Genomic DNA, 18,637 nt, shown 5'->3' on the forward strand with positions numbered 1-18,637 from the left:
TCTCATACAAATAGACGAGTATGATAACATACTATGATGTCTTGAACATTCTTTACGCACTTTCTTCACTGTCTACTTTCGCAAAAAAATAAAAGATGGGGCTTGTGGATTATATGATTACTCAAATATATATGACAAGCGCCGATAACTTTGTAGTAATAGCCCTCTGTACATCTACTGACCCTAAACAAGGATCATTGACTCAGCTGAAAATATTGAGCCGAAATTGAATATCCATGTCCATGTGCAACCTGCTCTATTGTAGTAGAAACAACCTACATGGTTTGAGAATGGCTGTGCAGTAGCAAAGATGAGTTACCAAGCTCTGAATATGTTGCGGGCCACGGTGTTGCTTGTGAGTAGAACAATGTGTTCGATAAAGGTGTAGCTTGTGGACTACATGTCGGTACTTAACAACAACAATTTACTAAATCTAACTAATGTGATTATGCAAGCCTTAATCACGTGTAGTGTAAGATTGATATATCGCACAGATGGAGAGATCACGGTGATAGCTGATGTCAGTAAGTAGAAAGAGAAATAAAAAAGCAACAATCACTGTTAAGACAGCTGTAGTAATTCAACTAGCATCACGTTGCATGTGATTGTAAGCCGAGTTTCTCCTACTTTAACCGAAGATCATTCTTTATACTACTATTATAGAACTCGTGGATGGTTTTATTGAGTGGAAATTGTATGCAGTACTAATTATGTGACATACAGGATACTGTTGATTCGGTAAAAGCTCAAGTTGTCTGATAGTTTTCACGATAACAACGTTTGCTTTGGAATGACTAAAGTAGTGCCATGCAATTACTGCTGTTGAACATGGTTTTCTCCTATGCATTGCGAGAATAACAATAATCAAAAATGGATGCTTTATCAAATGCTTGCTAAGCTTACTGGTATTCAGAACGAGTACTACGTGTATTTAGCCCTTTAAGCAGTAGTTCCCAATACGCGGGCAACAACGACAGCGTTGCACTTGACATGCAGAACTATGACGATATCGTTGTTGTGCAAACTATGTAGGTCCATTAGTGACGTATCACAATATCAAATGAACGACGGTTATTATGACATTGATGTTCACACAGAAGATAGCATCTTATCAGGGTCTTTGATAGCGAGGATACCATATGAAAAAAAAAAAAAAAAAACAGAATAGATCCCTCACATCGTTGTTATCAAACGTTTTATTTACACGGTTACTGAATCAAAAGCATGAAACATCTTATACTAAGTTTGTGTTAGCAACCTTAAATATTGTTTCGATGCGTCTGAACAGGAGAGTAATGTACCATATAAGGTTATTTTTGCAATTTTGGAACTGTTCAGCTGATCAAGAGTGGCTAAAACGGCTGCTTATGCATACCACACACAACCCCTGAAACCTTGTGACGAGCAACAAGCTTGTCGTGCGGGTGCATGCATCTTTGTTATCATTACATCACACCCAAAGTGCCCCGTTTCCAAATTTGAACATGGAAATTGGAAAAGTAAACAAAGATCAAGTAAAAAATTTCCTTTTATAGAAGGGGGCTAGAGAGGACGTAACTGGGTACGGAGGAAGAGTTTCATCTTATTTAACGCCCTCAACCGTTGCAACGAATACAAAAAAACGATAGCTGGTGACGATGCTGGACCGTACAGCCAAGCCAACAATGATATTGAACAGCTTCACTACTTTACATTCTATCTAAGACAAACTTGTGCCGACTTACATTACTTATCTAGCGAAGAAACGCTTCATCAGTTTTCATGGTTTAGATTATGGAGCCATTATCCGGTATAATGGAAACCAGCTTACCATGATATCTGACTGAGTAGAGACAGTGCATCCTATTATACAGAGTGTTAATTAATATGTGTTCGTACGTTATCTAATTTGCTATCAATCAAAAGCTTACGTTTTTTGTTAATAAAAAATGCTCTATATATGAGATATTAAAAGAATTGGTAGAAGATAAGCAAAAAAGATCATTTGAAAGAAAACGCAGACTATAAACTCACATTATGACACGACGAATAAACGTCAATATGAACCAAGGTATATTCAGTGCTTAAATCAAAAAAAAACATTGATTTGAAAGTCATAGTTGGTAGTTTTTCAACTAACATGATGCTTGAATTATAATACGTGCATTTGCACTTTGAAAATTTTGACGCGTGTTCTGGGAAAGTAATCCACGACGCTCGTTGAAAATCTGTGCCTTTTTTACATAACCCTATTCCGACGTACATCCTCGAAAACCTACAATGTTATCCAAATTCCCCTCAAATAAAAGCAAAAGCAACCTCGTCGCAAAGGCGCTCGTCCAGCTACTTGAAGCTGTGGTGTAGCTTTGAAATATAGCTCAAACACGGATGCCCATCTCAGAAGCGCAAGACATCAGCGATGGCTACAACAAAACCAACTCAATGCTGTTCCGCAAGAGTCAACTTCCATGGAACTAGATTCTGCCCAGCAGTCTGAGCAGCCTCTTTGCGACGACCAATGCGACTATGACTTTGAAGACGATGATGACGACCGAGAGTCTGATTTTCGTAATGAATATGGTGTCGACGGATCTGACAACGTAGCGTCAGATGTCGAGTTGGATACCCTCGCTGTCAGAGTTACTGTGCATACAAAAGTACTGATGAGTTATTTTTTTACATGCAGGCTGCTGAAGATTCGGAGCAATCCATTGACGACAGTGTGTTTGACGAAACTGTCGACATGGGCAACATACTGGCCAACCAGACGACCATTAACTTGTCTGCCATGACGGAGAGCAATCGAAACGATTTCTTTCCGTACCGTAACGAGCTTGACTTTCTTCTTCGAGCGTATTTTGACGCTGACGATCGGCTAAATGTCTCTGGAGATGAAGAAGCGTACGCTCGAACTAGTTGCCGATGGCATCGAATTGGCCAAAACGAACGAGCATTTGACGGTCCCCGTCAAAGTATTGGGCTATGTGGCATACGGAAACCAGAGAGCCAAAGATAGAGATGACACATGTGCAGAAAACGAAAGAGTCGACTAGAAGGAATGCCCTTGGTCAAAATGAGAAGGTCGAGGGAGGAAGTCACTCTTTCTCTTTATAAGCCATCCGAGCTTATCAAGCATATGGTGGCTAACCCGAAGATGTCATCTCGGCTAAGCGCTCTACCGGACTACACTGAGGGCCAGCGCATTTCCTTGACGCAAGGAGACAAATGGAAGAACTGCTCATTATTCCAGCATCCAATGATCAGCTCTAATAATCAAAACATATGGGTTGGTGATTTCATGATGCTCCGTCCTTGAGCTAACATGAGTAGCTCTCCTCTCCTCGTCAAGATCGTGTCTTTCTACACTATGAATGGGGTTACAATGGCGAATGCCTGGATTGCCGAAACCACGTCTTTTACAGCCATGAGAAGTAATGCTATCGTTCTCTTGTGCGCTATGCATGGTGCGCCGTTGATCCGATCCATTGCCATCGGTGACTGTATTCTCTCTGATGAGAACAACACCTTTCAGCATTTTCCACATTTTCGCGCACAGTATAACAACTATGGCATGCTGGTATGCGATGCTAATACATACCCAGTCGACGATGACGCTGGTGTCTTTGGTATCCGTAGTCGAGTGCAGGAACGCACACAAGCACTTGGCAAAACCATTGAAGGTGTACGTGTGGTGCCGCTCAATTTTTTTTTTACCGACGACACCAGTGGAAATCGCTCCAAAAAGTGGAACAAATTAGAGAGTTGGTCGCTGGGTTGCGGCTGCCTTTTCTTTGGACGAACGCAACCAACGAGAGAACACGTTTTTGGTTTGCGTGCATAACCGCTTGTCAGCAACAGAGATGATGGAATACATTGCTGGAGACTTACGGGGAACTTGAAAAGAGTGTCGTCATGCACGACTGCTCTGTTTTAGGCTCGAACAAGGACGTGTTGTTGGTGATCGCGCCAGTCAACTTGATCATAGCCGACAACAAAGAGCACGCTAACATCGCATGCCATAAAGGAGGTGTGCAATCCCACTCGAACTGCCGCAAATGGTATCACCCGAAACCTGGCTTGCTTGGTGGTTCTGCTGCCATCGACCATCGTGCCACTGATCTTGGTTGTTCTCGATTTGTATCGCGTGGATCTCGATTATGCTGACGACAGTATCGCATACGGTTCCTACGAAGAGTTCATCTTGCAATCAGTGTACTGCAATGCCCGTAAAGATCCAATCGGCAGTCCCAATTGCTAGCGTGATCCACAAGCATCGCAGCTCACCCGCCATCCTGATGATCTTCATGTACACGAAGTCGTTGATGTGCAAACTCATTGCATGGTGAACAGTTTGAAGATCATCAACATCTCCAAGTTCGGTGCCTTGTGGTATCTTCTATACCTGCCAGCCCACCGATAAGTAAGGTTTTTCGTACCTTCTCTTGCTTTTCTATACTATCATTTATTTTTTTTATTCACACTTTTCTTTTCCTGTCCTTCTCTTGCTTACATTTTATAGGTAATACCTCTTTAAATGTTTTGCGTCTTTTATCTCTTTCTTCACCGATACTTTCTACATATGTTCCTTATGTTCCGTATGCTTCCTACGATCCTTATAGTACTCTATCCCTATGCCAACAATTTGTAATGTGATTTTTTTCATGGGGAAAGAGTCGGATCAGAAAGCACAGCTGGATATGGAAATTTGCAAAAGGTGGGGGGGGGAGTTTTGTCACAGCAAGATGCCAAGGGTGTTCCCCCCCCCCCCACACACACACACACGCTGGTTCCCACACCCGTGTGCCTCGAATATTCTCCTGGCACTTTGCTTAGAAGCAAACAAAACTGCAGCTTTAGCCAATCACTTGTAAGTTTGAGCGTAGCATTTTCCTTTTTTATGAATTTGCACCTTTGGGTGTGATTTTATCACTTCTCCAACGCTGATTTTCCGCTTCTATCCCCTTATTTCTGCCCCTGTTCTGTGTTCCTAACTTTTCACCATCATAAAAAATAGCCCTCCAAGTGTGTTTTTTTCTGTGCTCGATTAATATACGCCTTGGAAATTTATTATGATAATCGTATTGATTATAGCTGTGACAACGAGGATGAGGATGATGATGATGTTGGTGTTGGTGATGGTGATGGTGAGACAAAAATGGAAGAATGGATCTTTCATATATTCAATGGATCGTCACGACTTCTGGTTCCTGTTGTTTCTTGTTTCCGAATCTAAACATCTTGCCCAAGGAGCTCTTGAAGGAAACGCTCGAGGATGATTTTTGTCTCAAGGAACGCTTGTATTGGTCCTATTATCATTCATGCGTTAGACGGATCCTGCATGGTTCTTTATATTAAAAAAAGGAATAGAAAAAAACGGCAAGATGATGACTTACCAAGTACGCAATCTGCGGCTTGTTGAATGCACCCCTGCGCTTTCTCCTCACAAATTCGACAGCATCCAAAGGCTCCATGCCGAGCTCGATAAGAGCAATGGCAACCAAGACGGGGGCACGTCCGAGGCCTGCTACACAATGCACTGCAATAGTGACGGGATTTTCTTCGCTGGCCTTACGTTCCTGTGTATCGACGAGTTGAAGCCAATCACGTACAATCGTTGCAGGTGGCTATATGAGTGGGGGGGGGATAAGATGGTGGTTTAAGGTTAGAGATATATACTTTTTGTGTTACAGCATAATCAGGGATGGAAAAACCGTCTGCCCCTCCTTCTGTTTTCGCAATCCAAGTAACACAGAAACTTACCACACCACCGTCTTTGAACGGCATGTCCAGGACTTGAATACCTTCCTCAGCAAGTCGGGCTGCATTGTATGTTTGCTGGCAGCACCGAGCGACGTGGGTGACATTGTAGCGTTTGAATTCATCGACGTAGTAAGAGAGCGTCGATTCGGTTGGACAATCCAAGATGAGGAACCGGAGTGCGGATCCAGGTGTTTCAATTAATGAGAGCATGCGACCCAGGGGAGAATCCGAGCGAAGGTATGAGCTGACCATGGTATTTCTTTGGTGCGGGGTTGTGTAATGAGGATGGAAAGTTGATATTTAAAGCAAAAATGATATATAGGAACCGTTTGGTGGTGTTATTCGAGTGAGTAGTAGAGAAAAAAAAAAAAGAGAGAAATTAAGAGAGGGAAGCAGGAAGGGGAGATGGGATTCGGAAATCAACCAAAAAATATAAGAGTGGAATTAACAAAAAGTTGATGAGAGCGATGCAATGCGAGAATTAGCCCCCTTCGGAAGTATCAGATGGATATTGTGCGACGCAGAAAGTAATGGCAAACGACACTCTGCCACCGTGAGTAACTCCTTTGGAAAACAAGTGGGAAGGAATTAGAAAGGTAGAAGAAAAATGCATAAGTTGCAAGAAAAGAGAAAGAATTAGAAAGGTTCGATCGACTTTGTCCACTTGTTATAAAGGGGAGAAAGAGAAGAAGAAGACCTAGCAAGGGAAGGAAAAGCAAGCGGGAATGGTGGAAAAGAAAAATATTTTCGGCAGCGGAGTTCAAACGATTTGCATTTATATATATATAACAGTGGAAGCCTGGTGTATGTATGTATCATCATACATCATGGAGAAATCATGCACATCATTATCAACCATCATCTAGTGTGTGCTGTGGAGTTATTCTTAGATCAATAGCTGCTTTGTACGTACACGCCTTATCAGCACACCCCTCGCTCCTTCCTTCCTTCCTTCCTTCCTCGAGGTTGCGGACGTCACACACACGTAGACGGACACCAATAGGTGCATAATAACACACATTTTGTCCTCCAGCCCACCACGTGTACTACTAATATAGACCCTTTAATTGTCTTTCTCTTCAGCAGAGAGAAAGAGGCAATACTGCGCAATTGGAAATCTCCTGCTACTCAAATTTGCAGAAAACGTTTGGTCGTCGCCAGAAGCTTCTCAAAATACCCCGCATATGGGGAATAACGCCGGTGGTGCTTCGATGAGTGAACTGAAGTTTAACGAAGCATGGAGCTGTGTAGTGATGAGTGCCACTTTCAAAATATGCTTCGTGACACAAACGCACCGTTTCTTTGAAAACGTCACCATATACACCCATCGCTGATTGTAACAGCAGTGAGCTTCCTCCTTCGCTTCTGTAGTCCTTTAGTAGCAAAACCAACAACTCCTCTCATGCTATTATCCATCATGTGGTTATTTTCTTCGCAGTCAAGGATCAGTAGTTAGTAATACAATGTATTATGGTCTTTTCCTAACATTAAGCTTATGCACCAGTCTAGCATTACGTGTCTCCCTCCGATATACATGCGCGTCCAACTACAAATCCTCTTTTAATTCTTTGCCGTCTTCCAATTTCCTTTACACATCAGGCTCATTCTTCTACTGTGTTGCTTTACAGGACTATCTAAAGAGGTTGCTAAAAGATTGGGAAAGAAACCACCGAGAATGCTGTGGTGGAGGCTCTTGCAGCGATTCGAGTACTCGTCGCTGATGTATTCGCCGGGTAGATAGTTATTATCTTCAGTGAAGCCGCAGCAAATGTTGATGAGAGCCAACGAGCCCACCCTTGATGTTGTAGAATTCGTAGATACCCGTTCTTGTTGATGGCGGGGATGAGGTCGCTAGCGCAGAAACCAATGATGGTATCGACGACCTTTTTCCTTTGTCCATAAGACGACAAAGCACTTTACCCTTGGTATTAGAACGGGCATTGGAGCCTTCTAGAATACGGGCTCGCCCATCGTCATCGTTTAGAATCTATATGACACTGTGTGGTGTGGCTTGCCAAGAATCATCTTTGTTGATATTTAGTGGTTGAAACCCTCTAGTATTTATCGACAACGCGCCTGCGTCCGCAAGAGATGATCCAAACTGTGTGAAGGTGTCATCATCGTTCATGTTGGATATGTGGAGAATGTATAGAAAAGTAAAAATGGCTCATCCTTCAAACGTGAACCTGAGCCTTGTTCATGTGAGACGCGAAGAAATCGACAGTTCCGTTTCTTGAATACCCGATTCGTACTTGTCTGTCCCTCCCGTCCTCTCTCTCATGGGTGTCCCTCTCTAACAGGCATCACCAATATGATCGACAATCCGGCGGAGCGGACGGATTAGGGCAAAAGCCGATAGCTTCGGTATGAGGCTCGCTTTTCTTTTTATCTTCCATGCAGGAATGATCGACACCCCCCCCCTTTGCAAACCCATGCGCTAGTTTGACAGGCAAAGACAAATGAAAATAATGGTCTCGACTCTAAATTCAGAAGGGAAAAGGACGTGTGTGCGCACTTTGTGATGTCGCGTATATGCACATATCGATGGTCCGACCGCTATATATATCACACACGTCCACTCTGCTTTTGAGAAAGTCCCAGTATAAATAGCTACATATAACTCAGAGCTAATATACTTCTTACTGCTATGTACAGCCTTGCGAAGGTGCTTTTTAGTGTCGTATTTCCTCTATTTTTTTTGGCTTTTCCTTTTGAGTGCTGTACCCGATTCACCGGGCACATTTGGACAAGTGTCAGATAACCGGAAACTCTATATTTTCTCACCAGCCTTAACGTCCAAGACGAGTTTAACGGCTTGGACTGTTGCATGGATGGGTGACACGCTAAATCAGGTATATTCTTGACCACGGGCGCTTCATCAATACCTGTAAAAGACACGCTGATTATTCTTTCTGTGTGTATGCTTTGAAACTAATTGAGTAACGTAGGTCGATCAGTCCCCTTCCCCCTGTGTGTATATGTGTGTGTGTGTGTTGTGGCTGGCAAGTGCATTTAGGTCACACAACAAGGCTGGAATAAGTAACACGGGCTTTGTGATATAATTAGATGAAGGGCCACGTGTAACATACCTGCATGCTGCAAGAAATGCGCGAACCGATGTATGCAGATTAAGATTAGAAGAGGTGCATGTAGCAGTAGTAGTAACGTCACCTGCTGTTGTTTTTTGTAAAGACACGATTACTTTATTATTTAGTTACTAAAGAGAGGAGACATGCCATCTTCATCTCATTTTTCTTTTAGAAAAAGTTGGCTGCAGTGGTACCATTCGTAGCAGCCCATGGATTAGCAGCAGGAGCAGGATTCGTGTTGGCCATTGGAGAAAAGCCATTGTTCATTGGCACAAAGCCAGTGGGCTGACTAGGCACGCCAGCATTTGCAAAAGGTGAGGATGATAATGACGATGATGATGGTACCATGGTGTGTTGTTGTTGTTGTTGTTGCTGTTGGAAGGGTATTTGTAATGACGACGAAGAAGATGCCATGGCAGTAGCAAAGGGAGAGGATGACTGTTGCTGTTGAGACAAGGTAGGGAATTCAGGGGCAGTGAATGATCGTTGTGGAAGTGCAAATGGCGAAGGTGCGTTTGGTACAGCTGGCGAAGAGGACATCTGCGAGAATGGATTAGAGGAGCTGTTGCTGGTGTTGCCAGTGAGCATGGGACTCAGGTTGGGCGATGACTGATAACCGGTCAACTGAGGATGTTGTTGTTGTTGTTGTTGTTGTTGAAGCGATCCAGCGTTGAAGCCAAGGTTCTGATTCGTTGTCATTCCGGTTGCAAAGGGTCCTTGCATGGCTATCAAAGAAGATCCCTTTTTGTGTTACCTACAGCCACTCATCCAACTTTTTTGGGATTTCCCCTGGTTTTATTACTTACGAGCTGAAGGAACTGGTGCTGCCATGGACGCATTGTTGTTGATGAAACCAAATGGATTTGTTGCTGTGCTTGTGGCAAAATAAGATGGCTGTTGCTGTTGTTGTTGCATGGGAGTTGCTGCCGGTTGATGGAAAGGGTTGCTAGCTGTGGCAGCAGGCTTATTACTACTACCGTCATCCAAAAGATTCAAAAGATCCGCTGTCTTCAATCCAGACAAGGTATGGTTCTGTCTTTCGCTCGAGTTTTGAGCCCGGCCGGCAGGCTCATTCTGCTGATTCGATGTAGTGCTACTAAATGCGGACAATGGTTCTGGTTTCGTAGTAGCCACGCTGTTGTCTTGTGCTGCTGGTTTTCGTGCATTCTGAAGAATCCCAACAGCGACTTCCAGGTTACCGCCGGATCGTCGCAAGGCGTCGCGGTTCTCTGGAATATCCGAATACCCCATTTCACTGAGCCGTTGCATCTTTTGTTCGTTCGTCAAGAACACAGGCTTGGCGGGTGACTGGGGTGCACCGGGCAATCGAGACAAGATATCCACTGCTGCGTCGATGCGGCCCTGTGTGTGTTTTAAAACTTGACGGTTGCGTTGGTCGTCCTTAAAGCCCATCTCACACAGACGTGCCATTTCGGTAGGATATTCCTCGGTCGTCGAGACAAGAACAGGCACAGATGAGGAGCGTTTAGGAAAGTTGCTGTTGCTTTGTGGGGCTTGCAAATTTGCATTGTGGGTCGATGGTGCTGTCGGCCGGGGTGGCTGGTAATTATAATAAAGTTTATACATCAGTGGGTATTTTTAGTATTAATTGATAGATAGATAGATCCCTCCCTCCCTCCCCCCCCCACATGAAACAAGGGACACTACTCTCTACCTTGGGAGGTTCGGCCATGAATGCACGCTTTTCCCATTTGTTGCGTACATATCGCTCCATGACACTAAAGTAAATCGATTGATGATGAATAACCTCAGCCCTGTATCCCATCGACTACCCCATCGAGGGAGGAAGCTTACCGGTCGCCATCATCATCAGCGAGCGGCAATGGATGTCTGTCGGGATGTGGATTGATTTTACTGTTCACGTTGTCGTTGCCACCTGCCTTTCTAATCATCTGTTTCAAACCCGCGCGAACCAAGCCCAGTACCCCCAAAGCAAATAAAGTGAGTTTTCTCCTTCGTATGTTCAACAAGTATATTGCATCGCCCTCTCCTTGGGAGGAAAAGTACTTACATCTATTTGTTCAGGTGTCCATTGGTCCATTGTTACCGACTTTACTCGAGAAATGTGCGTTCCCATCTTGCGATGGAGACCTGCACAACGAATACACAAAAAGATGCCAAGCGAGTACGATGCCCATCGAGGATCTATCAAAGTTTACAATATCATCATTAGTGTTTGAGGACAACAACAACCCGGGATTTTAGATTATTTCGGGGGATGCAAGATGAGAGAAAGAGAGTTATTCTTTACTCTTTGATGGACAATCAGCACACCGGTCGTTGCCTGGTAACTTTAAGAGCTCCAAAAGCATGCGCTCATGGCGCTCTTGGGTTGCCTTTGTCTGCCTCCCTGACATTAGAAAACTTTACGGGGGCAAGAAGAGAGAGGGAAAAGAGAGGGAAAAAGAAAAACGGAAGAATTCAAAATGGCTGGTAAAAAAAAAGAAAAGAAACTTGCCTCTCTCTCTTTTTCTCTGCGTCACCTGCCTAAAAAGTAAAAATGCAATTTGAGTTGATTTCCAGCAGCAACCACAAAGCGAGCGTCAAGTCCTCTCTCGCTTCTTGTTTGTTTCTTCGCTTCTTTTTCTTTTTAAACTTCTTCGTGTTCCTTTCTCACATATACATCCTAACCCACTAACCAATAGCCAATGTCACGTCCTTTGTCCGGTCTTGTTGTGTTTGAAATGGGCGGTCTCGCCCCTGCACCTTATGCAGGCATGATTCTTTCTGACTTTGGTGCCGACGTTATTCGCATCGACAGACCCAAATCCATCAGCACGGATATCCTTGCCAGGTGAGAGAGAGAGAGAGAGAGAGAGTGTGTGTGTGTGTGTGTGCTATGCTTGCGGCCCATTATAGAAAACAAACGTCCATTGAATTCAAAATCTGACCAACAAACACGAACACAAGAAACAAGCGTTCGATTTCTGTCAACATGAAAGATCCTTCAGCCGTACCGGTCATTCGTCAACTGTTGAAACAAGCCGATGTGCTGCTGGATCCGTTCCGTCCTGGCGTGTTGGAAAAGATGGGCCTTGGACCTGACGTGCTCTTGAAAGAAAACCCGCGACTGATCATTGCTCGTTTGAGTGGATTCGGACAGTCGGGCCCTGCTTCTGAAGCCGCTGGCCATGATATCAATTACCTTTCTGTTGCGGGCGTTTTAGGGGTAGGGAATATGCTGACTAGCTGTGTGGAGAAAAAACGATAGCTTACTTTTCTCTTTGAGATACACAGATGATTGGCCGACGCGGTGAAAAGCCGATGTTCCCTATGAATGTGCTTGGTAAGAAATTGTAAGGCCATGCAGTTTTCTTTGATTTTATTAGTCAGAAATTCTCACGTTACATGATGACTTAGCCGACTTTGCTGGAGGCGGGCTCATGTGTGCCTTGGGTATTCTGATGGCTCTGATCGAACGCTCACGGTCGGGTCAAGGCCAAGTGATCGATGCCAACTTGGTATGTGTAGTCCCCCTTTTACTTATTGCATTTGCTCTCGTCTATGTCCAGCCCCACCACCCCTTTTTTTTGTACTTCTGCATAATGCGGTATTTTCATGTGATGATTTCACTAAATGGTTTTTTTTTTTTTTGCTACCCCACATTTTACATAACATAGACCAGCGGCACGTCGTACTTGACAACATTCCCTTACTTGATGCAGAAATACAAATTGAACTTTGCCGACGAAAGAGGTACCAACATGCTCGATAGTGGTGCTCCATTCTACGAGGTGTACAAGACAAAGGATGACCGCTACATGTCTGTGTAAGTCACTCATGAAATTATAATCATATACGCACGCATCTTCTTCTAAAACAACCTATCCAGCGGCGCAATCGAGCCTCAGTTTTATGCACAGTTTTTGAAAGGACTCGGTCTTGATCCCAAGGATCTCCCTGACCAGCACGACCGCGATCAATGGGAAAGCATGAAGGGAACGTTTGCCAAGGTATTCGCTACCAAGACCCAGGCGGTATGGACAGAAATCTTTGATGGCACCGATGCATGCGTTGCTCCTGTGCTGTCGTTTAGAGAAGAGATTCCAAATGTCTCCATGGTAGCCACGCCCGAGAAGCAATGGCCGCGCAAGGCGGTTCCACCCCAGCCAGCCCCCATCCTTTCCCGCACACCCGCCAAAGAAGCCAGACACGATGCAGAGGATCCGTTCCTGGCGCCCGGTACCCATACCATGGAAGTCTTGAGCCAGTTTGGCGTTCCTCAAACTCAGATCCGCGCATTGTTGCAAAAGGGAGCGTTTATCGATAAAGCGGGCTTGAGCCGTTTGTAAATTAAAAAATGCACTCATTCCTGTGTAGTTATCGCAAGCTAAAGTACACTGTCTAATATGGTACCATTAAATCTATGTAAAACGAACGGTTGTTGCTGGGTGGGAGGATGACCTTTTAATTGAGATCAATTTATACGACGATGCTCTTTGTTGCTGTTGTTGTTGTTGTTGTTGTGAAGGGAGGATGTGCCGCTGTATTGTTATTGCTGCTGCTGCTTTTGCTGATGAGTCGCTGCCCTCGGCTGGATGAAAGGTGCAGTATCCTTAACGCAATTCTCAAACACTTGCTGGACGAACACCGTGGCGAAATCCTTGCCGCCACAATGGATGGCTGTGGATCGAACAGCGTCTTCCCAAATGCATTCTCGTTTTCGTGATGGGGACTTTATATCATGGCACTGTCCTATATTATACATAAGCATTGAATGAAGACGCAATCAAACCACTAGTAGTAAGCAATTGCGCACAAAACACCAAAAGAAAAAAGAAAAGATTACCTATCGCGGACGCTCTTATCTCGCCACAGGCAACGACATGACACATGCTAGTAAAACGACCTGTCCGGCTAGCATCAAAAGCGTGCACTAACTCATGTACGAGCGTCTCCTCCTGTTGTTGCTTGGATCGAATGTTGTCACAACATAACACGACACTGCGTTCATCGGGCATGAGTTAATTTTGTCGTAAATAGTGTCAATTAAATAAATTCAGTGCTAACCGTTTATATCGTCCGTCATAATAACCCATTCTTGACTGGTATAAAATAAATACTTTTGTTACTGCCCCCACTTTGTATTCCTGGCACACACAAAAAACAAAGAATGCCTACCGATTGTTCGGTGCCATGACATGGTCTACAAGTGACTCCCCGTTTAAGCGCTCGAGGATTAAGTGTAAAAATGCCCTGAAGTAATCGAGCGACTTTGGGCGATGTTTCGAGAATTCCTGCTAATTCAGCTGTGCATTCCTGCTCGCTTAATCTTTAAAGTTCAAAAAGTAATAATACGGCGTATATACCACGGGAAAACCGGTAAAAATATACAATAAGTATGTCAGCGTATATACGGAAAGAAGAGGCTAATGTCTTACGTAGTTTTGAACTTTGGCGATTCATAAAATCGCATATGATTTGGGGGAAATAGAAAGAAGGGTTGTCGTAACTATCGGATAAAATGAGAACCCGAAGCTTTATTGGTAATGCCGCTGAGCTCTAACGTGTGCCGACAACAACGACGATATTTCAAAGTGCCTTTCACGTCGGAAGAAGAGGAAGAAGACGTCAAATGTTAGGAAGATAATGTAGGAGCCACACAGATGTCATCTTTTGAAATACAAGTCGTCAGTATAATATGTACTATTCGCTGCTTCAACGTTCCAGTATTTCATTGTGTACTTCAGGAGTGGTCTCCTCAGTAAAATCATGCAACTTCCTTTTACCCTGGTGACCAAACTAGTCGCTGCCAAGATATAAGTTAACTGATGGTACTACTGGGCGATATATGGAAACGGCCCACGGACGATAGCTTAATATAATACCCATTAAGCATCCAGCATCATAGTTAGTAGCTTGTTGGACAAACTCTGTTGTTGTGCATCTATTAACTGTAGGGTGTGCAAAGACCGTCTTCTTTTTCCTTGCTGCATACACCGACTTGGTTTTCCCGTTTTTCCCCTTTACTCTTCCATACTAATTTATTTTTTGCCGGCTTGTCATATATCTCCCCGAGAATGGAATTGGCGACGATTGTAAATGCACTGAAAAGTGGTGACGATCGTATCGCTCTTCCTACTCCGGCTTTCCTCGGCATTGTCACAGTGGCTGGCATGTTGCAGTGGAAACTTGTCTTGACGCCTTGTGAAAAAGTGTCAACAAGAACAAAACAGATTGTGTCCATTCCAATGCTTGCCATCCAACTGCTCATTCCCATAATTCTAGCCGGTGGTCATAGAGGTAGTAGGAATAACTTTACTGTATAAATCCTTTTTGAAAAATAGGTATAGCAATAGGTCCATGGTTTTTGTTGTTGTTGTTTATGTTTAATTTCTTTTTTGTATGACAAGCGCTTACGGTGATTGCGGGTCTATTTTTATTCAATACGGCACTCCGATGTGTTGAGGCAGTCTATGTGGCTCCAGCACTGCAAAATCGAGAAGCTTATATCGATCCCAAAAAGCTACACAAGGACATGTGGTCGTGCCTTCGTCGGTTCCCTTTGGAACCAAAAGAAAAGGGAACAGATAAGAGCGGCGGGGGTGACACTGTCAAGGATGACGTTAGAAATAAGGTAGGTACACAAGTGCACAGACACATTGACACGTACAAGTTGCATATGAAAATTGACATTGCTTATCCCCTTTTTCCCACGTGTATGCTTGCAAAGAACTTGCGACCCTGGTACCGCCTGATCCCACCCATGCTGCTTACTATGCTGGTAGCCAATTTTGCTGCTTCGTGGTATGCTACATTCTCGGGTCAAGATGCCTTTGATATCCAAGAAAAGCGTCCAGGCTTGTTTTTCGTGTTTTTCGTTTTCGCCGTGGTGGTGTTGACGTTCGTAATTAATGGCTTGGGGTATATTTTGCAACTGATATACGTCCTTACCTATGGTGGTGGATACTATGATCCGGGTAAATAATGCGATACTTGGTATATTACGATTCACATATGTTACGCTCGCTTCCACTCACTATACCCAAAAAAAAACCAATAGACGAATGGCGATTACTGATGTCCCATCCAATTCTTGCAACGTCGTACAATGACTTTTGGAACTATCGCTGGCACCAACTTTTTCGATGCATTTGGCTTGCTATCCCTTTCCGACCCGTTCTTCTACTTTTAAAAAACAACACCAACAACAGCAATCCAGAGAAGAAGCAGCAACAGAGCAGCCAAGCCAGTCTCGCGCTAGCCACACTCGCAGTCTTTTTTGTGTCCGGTCTCATGCACGAATACTTGATTTTATGTGGCTCGGGCGTTCGCGCTTATTGGAATGAATTGATTGGCCAAGAGTGTTTGTTTTTCACCTTGCACGGCATGGCGGTTATCCTGGAACGAGCTGTGCAGCCTTACCTCAAAGTGCAAACGGGTGTACTTGCAGATACCTTGAAGCGGATCTGGGTGATTTGGTTCGCTTTTCGTACATTCCCTCTGTTCCTGAATGGGTTCGCATACTGGGAGCTGTGGCACGCCAATCCGTTCAACATGTTTACACCCTACTTTTTGGAGAACGTGTGGCGAAAATACACCATTTTGCATGCTTTTTGTGGAAGTTATCTTTAGACTGCTGTAAGCATTTTACTATAAGGGCCTTGTTTAGATTGAACGGTATAGAACTTTTATATCTTTATATATATATATATCCCTATTTTTTTCTCGACCACTACAATAAAGTTTTGTTACTAACAGACAGTAGTTCGATTGATCCTGATCTATTTCTTATCGTTGTCCACAAATACTCTGCTTTTGAGTACGACTAGTCTCGAGTAGCAGCACGTAATAGGATTAACAGCTACAGTTTCGTTTGAAAGGGCCTTACATTGAAATAGCAGCTCATTGTATGTACAATTCAGATTTTTGTCTGCTATCCCTCGTTCTATGGTACAGACGACTTCTTAAAAGCAGCTATGTGTCTCGTGTGGAAGAAACAGCGACAATCTTCGTTTTACATAATCACTTTTTCACAGGCTCGCTTATAACTTCAAATATCAGTGACAATGGTAATGTGTAGGGGTCGCAATTGGACGGGTCGGGTCGGGTCAAGGGTCTGACCCGTTGACCTGTGGGTCAAGAAAACACTGACCCAACCTGACCCGACCCGTTCAATTGCGAACCCTAGTAGTGGCTGTGGTCGCATATTTAGATGCAATCGATCCAGTTGGTTTGTCAGTTGAATCCTCCTTTGTGAGAATTCTTAGTAGATGTTGTTGGTGCTGTTGCAGTTGTGCAATTTGGTTTTTTGCTGCCTGGAGCTCTTGAGCTAGATTCATATTTTCTCTTACCAATTTTGTGTTTTCAGCAAGAGCTTCTGCTAGTTGTGCGACCATTTTGTTCGTTTCATCCATACGTTTATGTAAATCGCGAACAAATTCAGGGGTGTTAGGATGTAAATGATCATAACGGTTAGTGTCGTACTCCTCTTGAGGAACAGATAACTGTTCCATTTGATCAGCCCAAGATTGTTGGTTAGTTGCGTTTTGGTAAGTAGTAGCAATATTGTTATTATTATCACTAGTATTATTCATTACCAAATAATGTTGTTGTGCTTCCTCCTGTTCAGTTTCCATTTCCGAATCAAGGTCAAGTTGGGTGCGCTTTTTTTGGTTTTTTCTATTATTACCTGGTGGCTGTGTAATTTTTGCCCTTGGCTTAAAATTCAAAGCAGATGCTTCTCCATCTGACAGTAATAGCCTCTAATATACCCATATGGGCATATTGTTTTCTGCACTCTTTGCAATGGAAAATAGGTCCAGGTGGATCATATTTCGGATTAGTATCAGCAGACAGATTAATCGTACCAACATCTTTGCAGCTGGGGCTAGGGGTCGCAATTTGACCCGCGGGTCAAAACCAACCCGCGGGTTGAGGACGGGTCAACGGGTCTGGTTGATGCTTCTCTGACCCACGGGTCGACCCGTCCAACCATTGACCCAACCTGTTGACCCGTCGTGACCCGTGTATACATATAATATGTATGAGGTACTTATATTTAAGTAGTCAATCTTCTTGTTGGGAAACATAATTAGTTGTCAATATGTCTGCTATAGAACTATAGCATAAAACGTACTTAATTCTTTTTATTGTGGGATTATACTTTATATTCAACAGTATGGGATAAGTAAGCTATAAGCAATATATATGATAGGAGTAAAGAAGTAGCAATAGTGCAATAAGAATATACAATAGAGGGTGGCAGTAAGAGATGCGATTTAACAAAAGACAGAAAAGGAATTGAGAAAAGAAAATCGAAGGAAGAAGAGGCTCAATCCATAACAATTGATTTTACTGTAAACAGTAAATTAATTTTAGTTATGCCTCTCACGCTCTCACAGTCAAGCTAGCCTTCGTCCAAGTGTACCTTGGCTAGAGAAGGGATTTGCTCACTACTGTTGCGCCACTTAAAGTGATTTAAACTTAATGATTGAGAATAATCATCTTAGCTAAGAATTATTTAGGGTTTGAGAAATTATTTTTTTAACAAAAAATAAATTTCATCATTTATTATAATTATTTAAAAATTATATTACTTATAATTTTTTAGCTAACAACAATCATTTTACTAAAATCATTTTGCTAAGACTCACCCCTCGAAGAAAGAAGTGAAAAGAAAAGGGAAAAGGGAAAAGGATAAGGGGCATATAGGGAAGTCGATTTTCAACCACACTTTAAATATTATGCTTTCTTTGAAGCATGTGAGCCCAAGCGATTTCTTTTGTGATGGCACAGAACCCTTTACCTTTAAGAATAATCACTCAAAACGTAGATGTTGCTAGCAC

The 18,637-nt window shown here is 43.3% G+C and overlaps 11 protein-coding genes across 11 annotated transcripts; 5 read left to right on the plus strand and 6 right to left on the minus strand.

Annotated features, from left to right (window-relative positions):
- Positions 1-2,040: 2,040 nt before the first annotated feature.
- Positions 2,041-3,032, plus strand: BDB00DRAFT_786881 (uncharacterized protein; the record flags this gene model as incomplete). The annotated part of the gene is made up of 4 exons (XM_053120646.1): positions 2,041-2,050; positions 2,344-2,636; positions 2,666-2,804; positions 2,896-3,032. 4 exons carry the CDS (start codon positions 2,041-2,043, stop codon positions 3,030-3,032), a joined length of 579 nt encoding a protein of 192 aa, XP_052981032.1.
- A 269-nt stretch (positions 3,033-3,301) lies between these two features.
- BDB00DRAFT_786882 (uncharacterized protein) lies at positions 3,302-4,237 on the plus strand (the record flags this gene model as incomplete). The annotated part of the gene is made up of 2 exons (XM_053120647.1): positions 3,302-3,661; positions 4,004-4,237. The coding sequence occupies 2 exons, from the start codon at positions 3,302-3,304 to the stop codon at positions 4,235-4,237; spliced, it is 594 nt and encodes a 197-aa protein (XP_052981033.1).
- Positions 4,238-5,159: 922 nt separating this feature from the next.
- On the minus strand, positions 5,160-5,991 carry BDB00DRAFT_761337 (protein-tyrosine phosphatase-like protein; the record flags this gene model as incomplete). The annotated part of the gene is made up of 3 exons (XM_053119260.1): positions 5,160-5,285; positions 5,373-5,603; positions 5,740-5,991. The coding sequence occupies 3 exons, from the start codon at positions 5,989-5,991 to the stop codon at positions 5,160-5,162; spliced, it is 609 nt and encodes a 202-aa protein (XP_052981034.1).
- Positions 5,992-7,200: 1,209 nt separating this feature from the next.
- BDB00DRAFT_816962 (uncharacterized protein) lies at positions 7,201-7,661 on the plus strand (the record flags this gene model as incomplete). Its single annotated transcript, XM_053123031.1, has 1 exon — positions 7,201-7,661. A coding segment is annotated over one exon (260 nt), but the record flags the coding sequence as incomplete, so codon positions are not given.
- A 545-nt stretch (positions 7,662-8,206) lies between these two features.
- On the minus strand, positions 8,207-10,703 carry BDB00DRAFT_288782 (uncharacterized protein). The gene is made up of 5 exons (XM_053116803.1): positions 10,552-10,703; positions 9,683-10,388; positions 9,023-9,238; positions 8,829-8,913; positions 8,207-8,738 (listed from the first exon to the last, which is right to left on the minus strand). The coding sequence occupies exons 1-5, from the start codon at positions 10,612-10,614 to the stop codon at positions 8,693-8,695; spliced, it is 1,116 nt and encodes a 371-aa protein (XP_052981036.1). The 5' UTR covers positions 10,615-10,703; the 3' UTR covers positions 8,207-8,692.
- Positions 10,640-11,206, minus strand: BDB00DRAFT_761399 (uncharacterized protein; the record flags this gene model as incomplete). Its single annotated transcript, XM_053119263.1, has 3 exons — positions 10,640-10,741; positions 10,861-10,994; positions 11,101-11,206. 3 exons carry the CDS (start codon positions 11,204-11,206, stop codon positions 10,640-10,642), a joined length of 342 nt encoding a protein of 113 aa, XP_052981037.1.
- A 291-nt stretch (positions 11,207-11,497) lies between these two features.
- BDB00DRAFT_761316 (alpha-methylacyl-CoA racemase) lies at positions 11,498-13,141 on the plus strand (the record flags this gene model as incomplete). The annotated part of the gene is made up of 6 exons (XM_053119257.1): positions 11,498-11,643; positions 11,760-12,018; positions 12,087-12,135; positions 12,210-12,310; positions 12,470-12,618; positions 12,682-13,141. The coding sequence occupies 6 exons, from the start codon at positions 11,498-11,500 to the stop codon at positions 13,139-13,141; spliced, it is 1,164 nt and encodes a 387-aa protein (XP_052981038.1).
- Positions 13,142-13,256: 115 nt separating this feature from the next.
- Positions 13,257-14,502, minus strand: BDB00DRAFT_288242 (peptidase M76). Its single transcript, XM_053116800.1, has 5 exons — positions 14,231-14,502; positions 13,971-14,115; positions 13,860-13,894; positions 13,639-13,793; positions 13,257-13,544 (listed from the first exon to the last, which is right to left on the minus strand). Exons 1-5 carry the CDS (start codon positions 14,263-14,265, stop codon positions 13,342-13,344), a joined length of 573 nt encoding a protein of 190 aa, XP_052981039.1. The 5' UTR covers positions 14,266-14,502; the 3' UTR covers positions 13,257-13,341.
- Positions 14,503-15,321: 819 nt separating this feature from the next.
- BDB00DRAFT_288433 (uncharacterized protein) lies at positions 15,322-16,563 on the plus strand. The gene is made up of 3 exons (XM_053116802.1): positions 15,322-15,430; positions 15,523-15,769; positions 15,853-16,563. Exons 2-3 carry the CDS (start codon positions 15,556-15,558, stop codon positions 16,422-16,424), a joined length of 786 nt encoding a protein of 261 aa, XP_052981040.1. The 5' UTR covers positions 15,322-15,430; positions 15,523-15,555; the 3' UTR covers positions 16,425-16,563.
- A 400-nt stretch (positions 16,564-16,963) lies between these two features.
- BDB00DRAFT_871054 (uncharacterized protein) lies at positions 16,964-17,428 on the minus strand (the record flags this gene model as incomplete). Its single annotated transcript, XM_053126781.1, has 1 exon — positions 16,964-17,428. One exon carries the CDS (start codon positions 17,426-17,428, stop codon positions 16,964-16,966), a length of 465 nt encoding a protein of 154 aa, XP_052981041.1.
- A 464-nt stretch (positions 17,429-17,892) lies between these two features.
- Positions 17,893-18,588, minus strand: BDB00DRAFT_816994 (uncharacterized protein). Its single transcript, XM_053123032.1, has 2 exons — positions 18,456-18,588; positions 17,893-18,120 (listed from the first exon to the last, which is right to left on the minus strand). Exons 1-2 carry the CDS (start codon positions 18,497-18,499, stop codon positions 17,985-17,987), a joined length of 180 nt encoding a protein of 59 aa, XP_052981042.1. The 5' UTR covers positions 18,500-18,588; the 3' UTR covers positions 17,893-17,984.
- Between the last annotated feature and the right edge of the window lie 49 nt (positions 18,589-18,637).

The sequence above is a fragment of the Zychaea mexicana genome, assembly GCF_025766255.1.
Source record: "Zychaea mexicana strain RSA 1403 chromosome Unknown BDB00scaffold_25, whole genome shotgun sequence".
In the NCBI taxonomy this organism is placed as follows: domain Eukaryota; kingdom Fungi; phylum Mucoromycota; class Mucoromycetes; order Mucorales; family Lichtheimiaceae; genus Zychaea; species Zychaea mexicana.

Excerpts from the sequence above, each read along its gene's own strand:
- BDB00DRAFT_288782 (XM_053116803.1), bottom strand. The coding sequence starts at position 10,614 with ATGGGATACAGGGCTGAGGTTATTCATCATCAATCGATTTACTTTAGT. Across the intron at positions 9,239-9,682 it reads CACAGCAACAAATCCATTTG|CATCTTCTTCGTCGTCATTA; the intron begins GTTTCATCAACA and ends CTACTGCCATGG. Across the intron at positions 8,739-8,828 it reads GCATTTCTTGCAGCATGCAG|CCACAACACACACACACACA; the intron begins GTATGTTACACG and ends TGCACTTGCCAG.
- BDB00DRAFT_288242 (XM_053116800.1), bottom strand. The coding sequence starts at position 14,265 with ATGCGATTTTATGAATCGCCAAAGTTCAAAACTAC. Across the intron at positions 13,794-13,859 it reads TATGACGGACGATATAAACG|TGTCGTGTTATGTTGTGACA; the intron begins GTTAGCACTGAA and ends CGATGAACGCAG. Across the intron at positions 13,545-13,638 it reads GATAAGAGCGTCCGCGATAG|GACAGTGCCATGATATAAAG; the intron begins GTAATCTTTTCT and ends TGTATAATATAG.
- BDB00DRAFT_288433 (XM_053116802.1), top strand. The coding sequence starts at position 15,556 with ATGCTGCTTACTATGCTGGTAGCCAATTTTGCTGCTTCGTGGTATGCT. Across the intron at positions 15,770-15,852 it reads TGGTGGATACTATGATCCGG|ACGAATGGCGATTACTGATG; the intron begins GTAAATAATGCG and ends AAAAACCAATAG.
- BDB00DRAFT_816994 (XM_053123032.1), bottom strand. The coding sequence starts at position 18,499 with ATGCCCCTTATCCTTTTCCCTTTTCCCTTTTCTTTTCACTTCTT. Across the intron at positions 18,121-18,455 it reads CCCTTTTCTTTTCACTTCTT|TCTTCTTCCTTCGATTTTCT; the intron begins TCTTCGAGGGGT and ends ATGGATTGAGCC.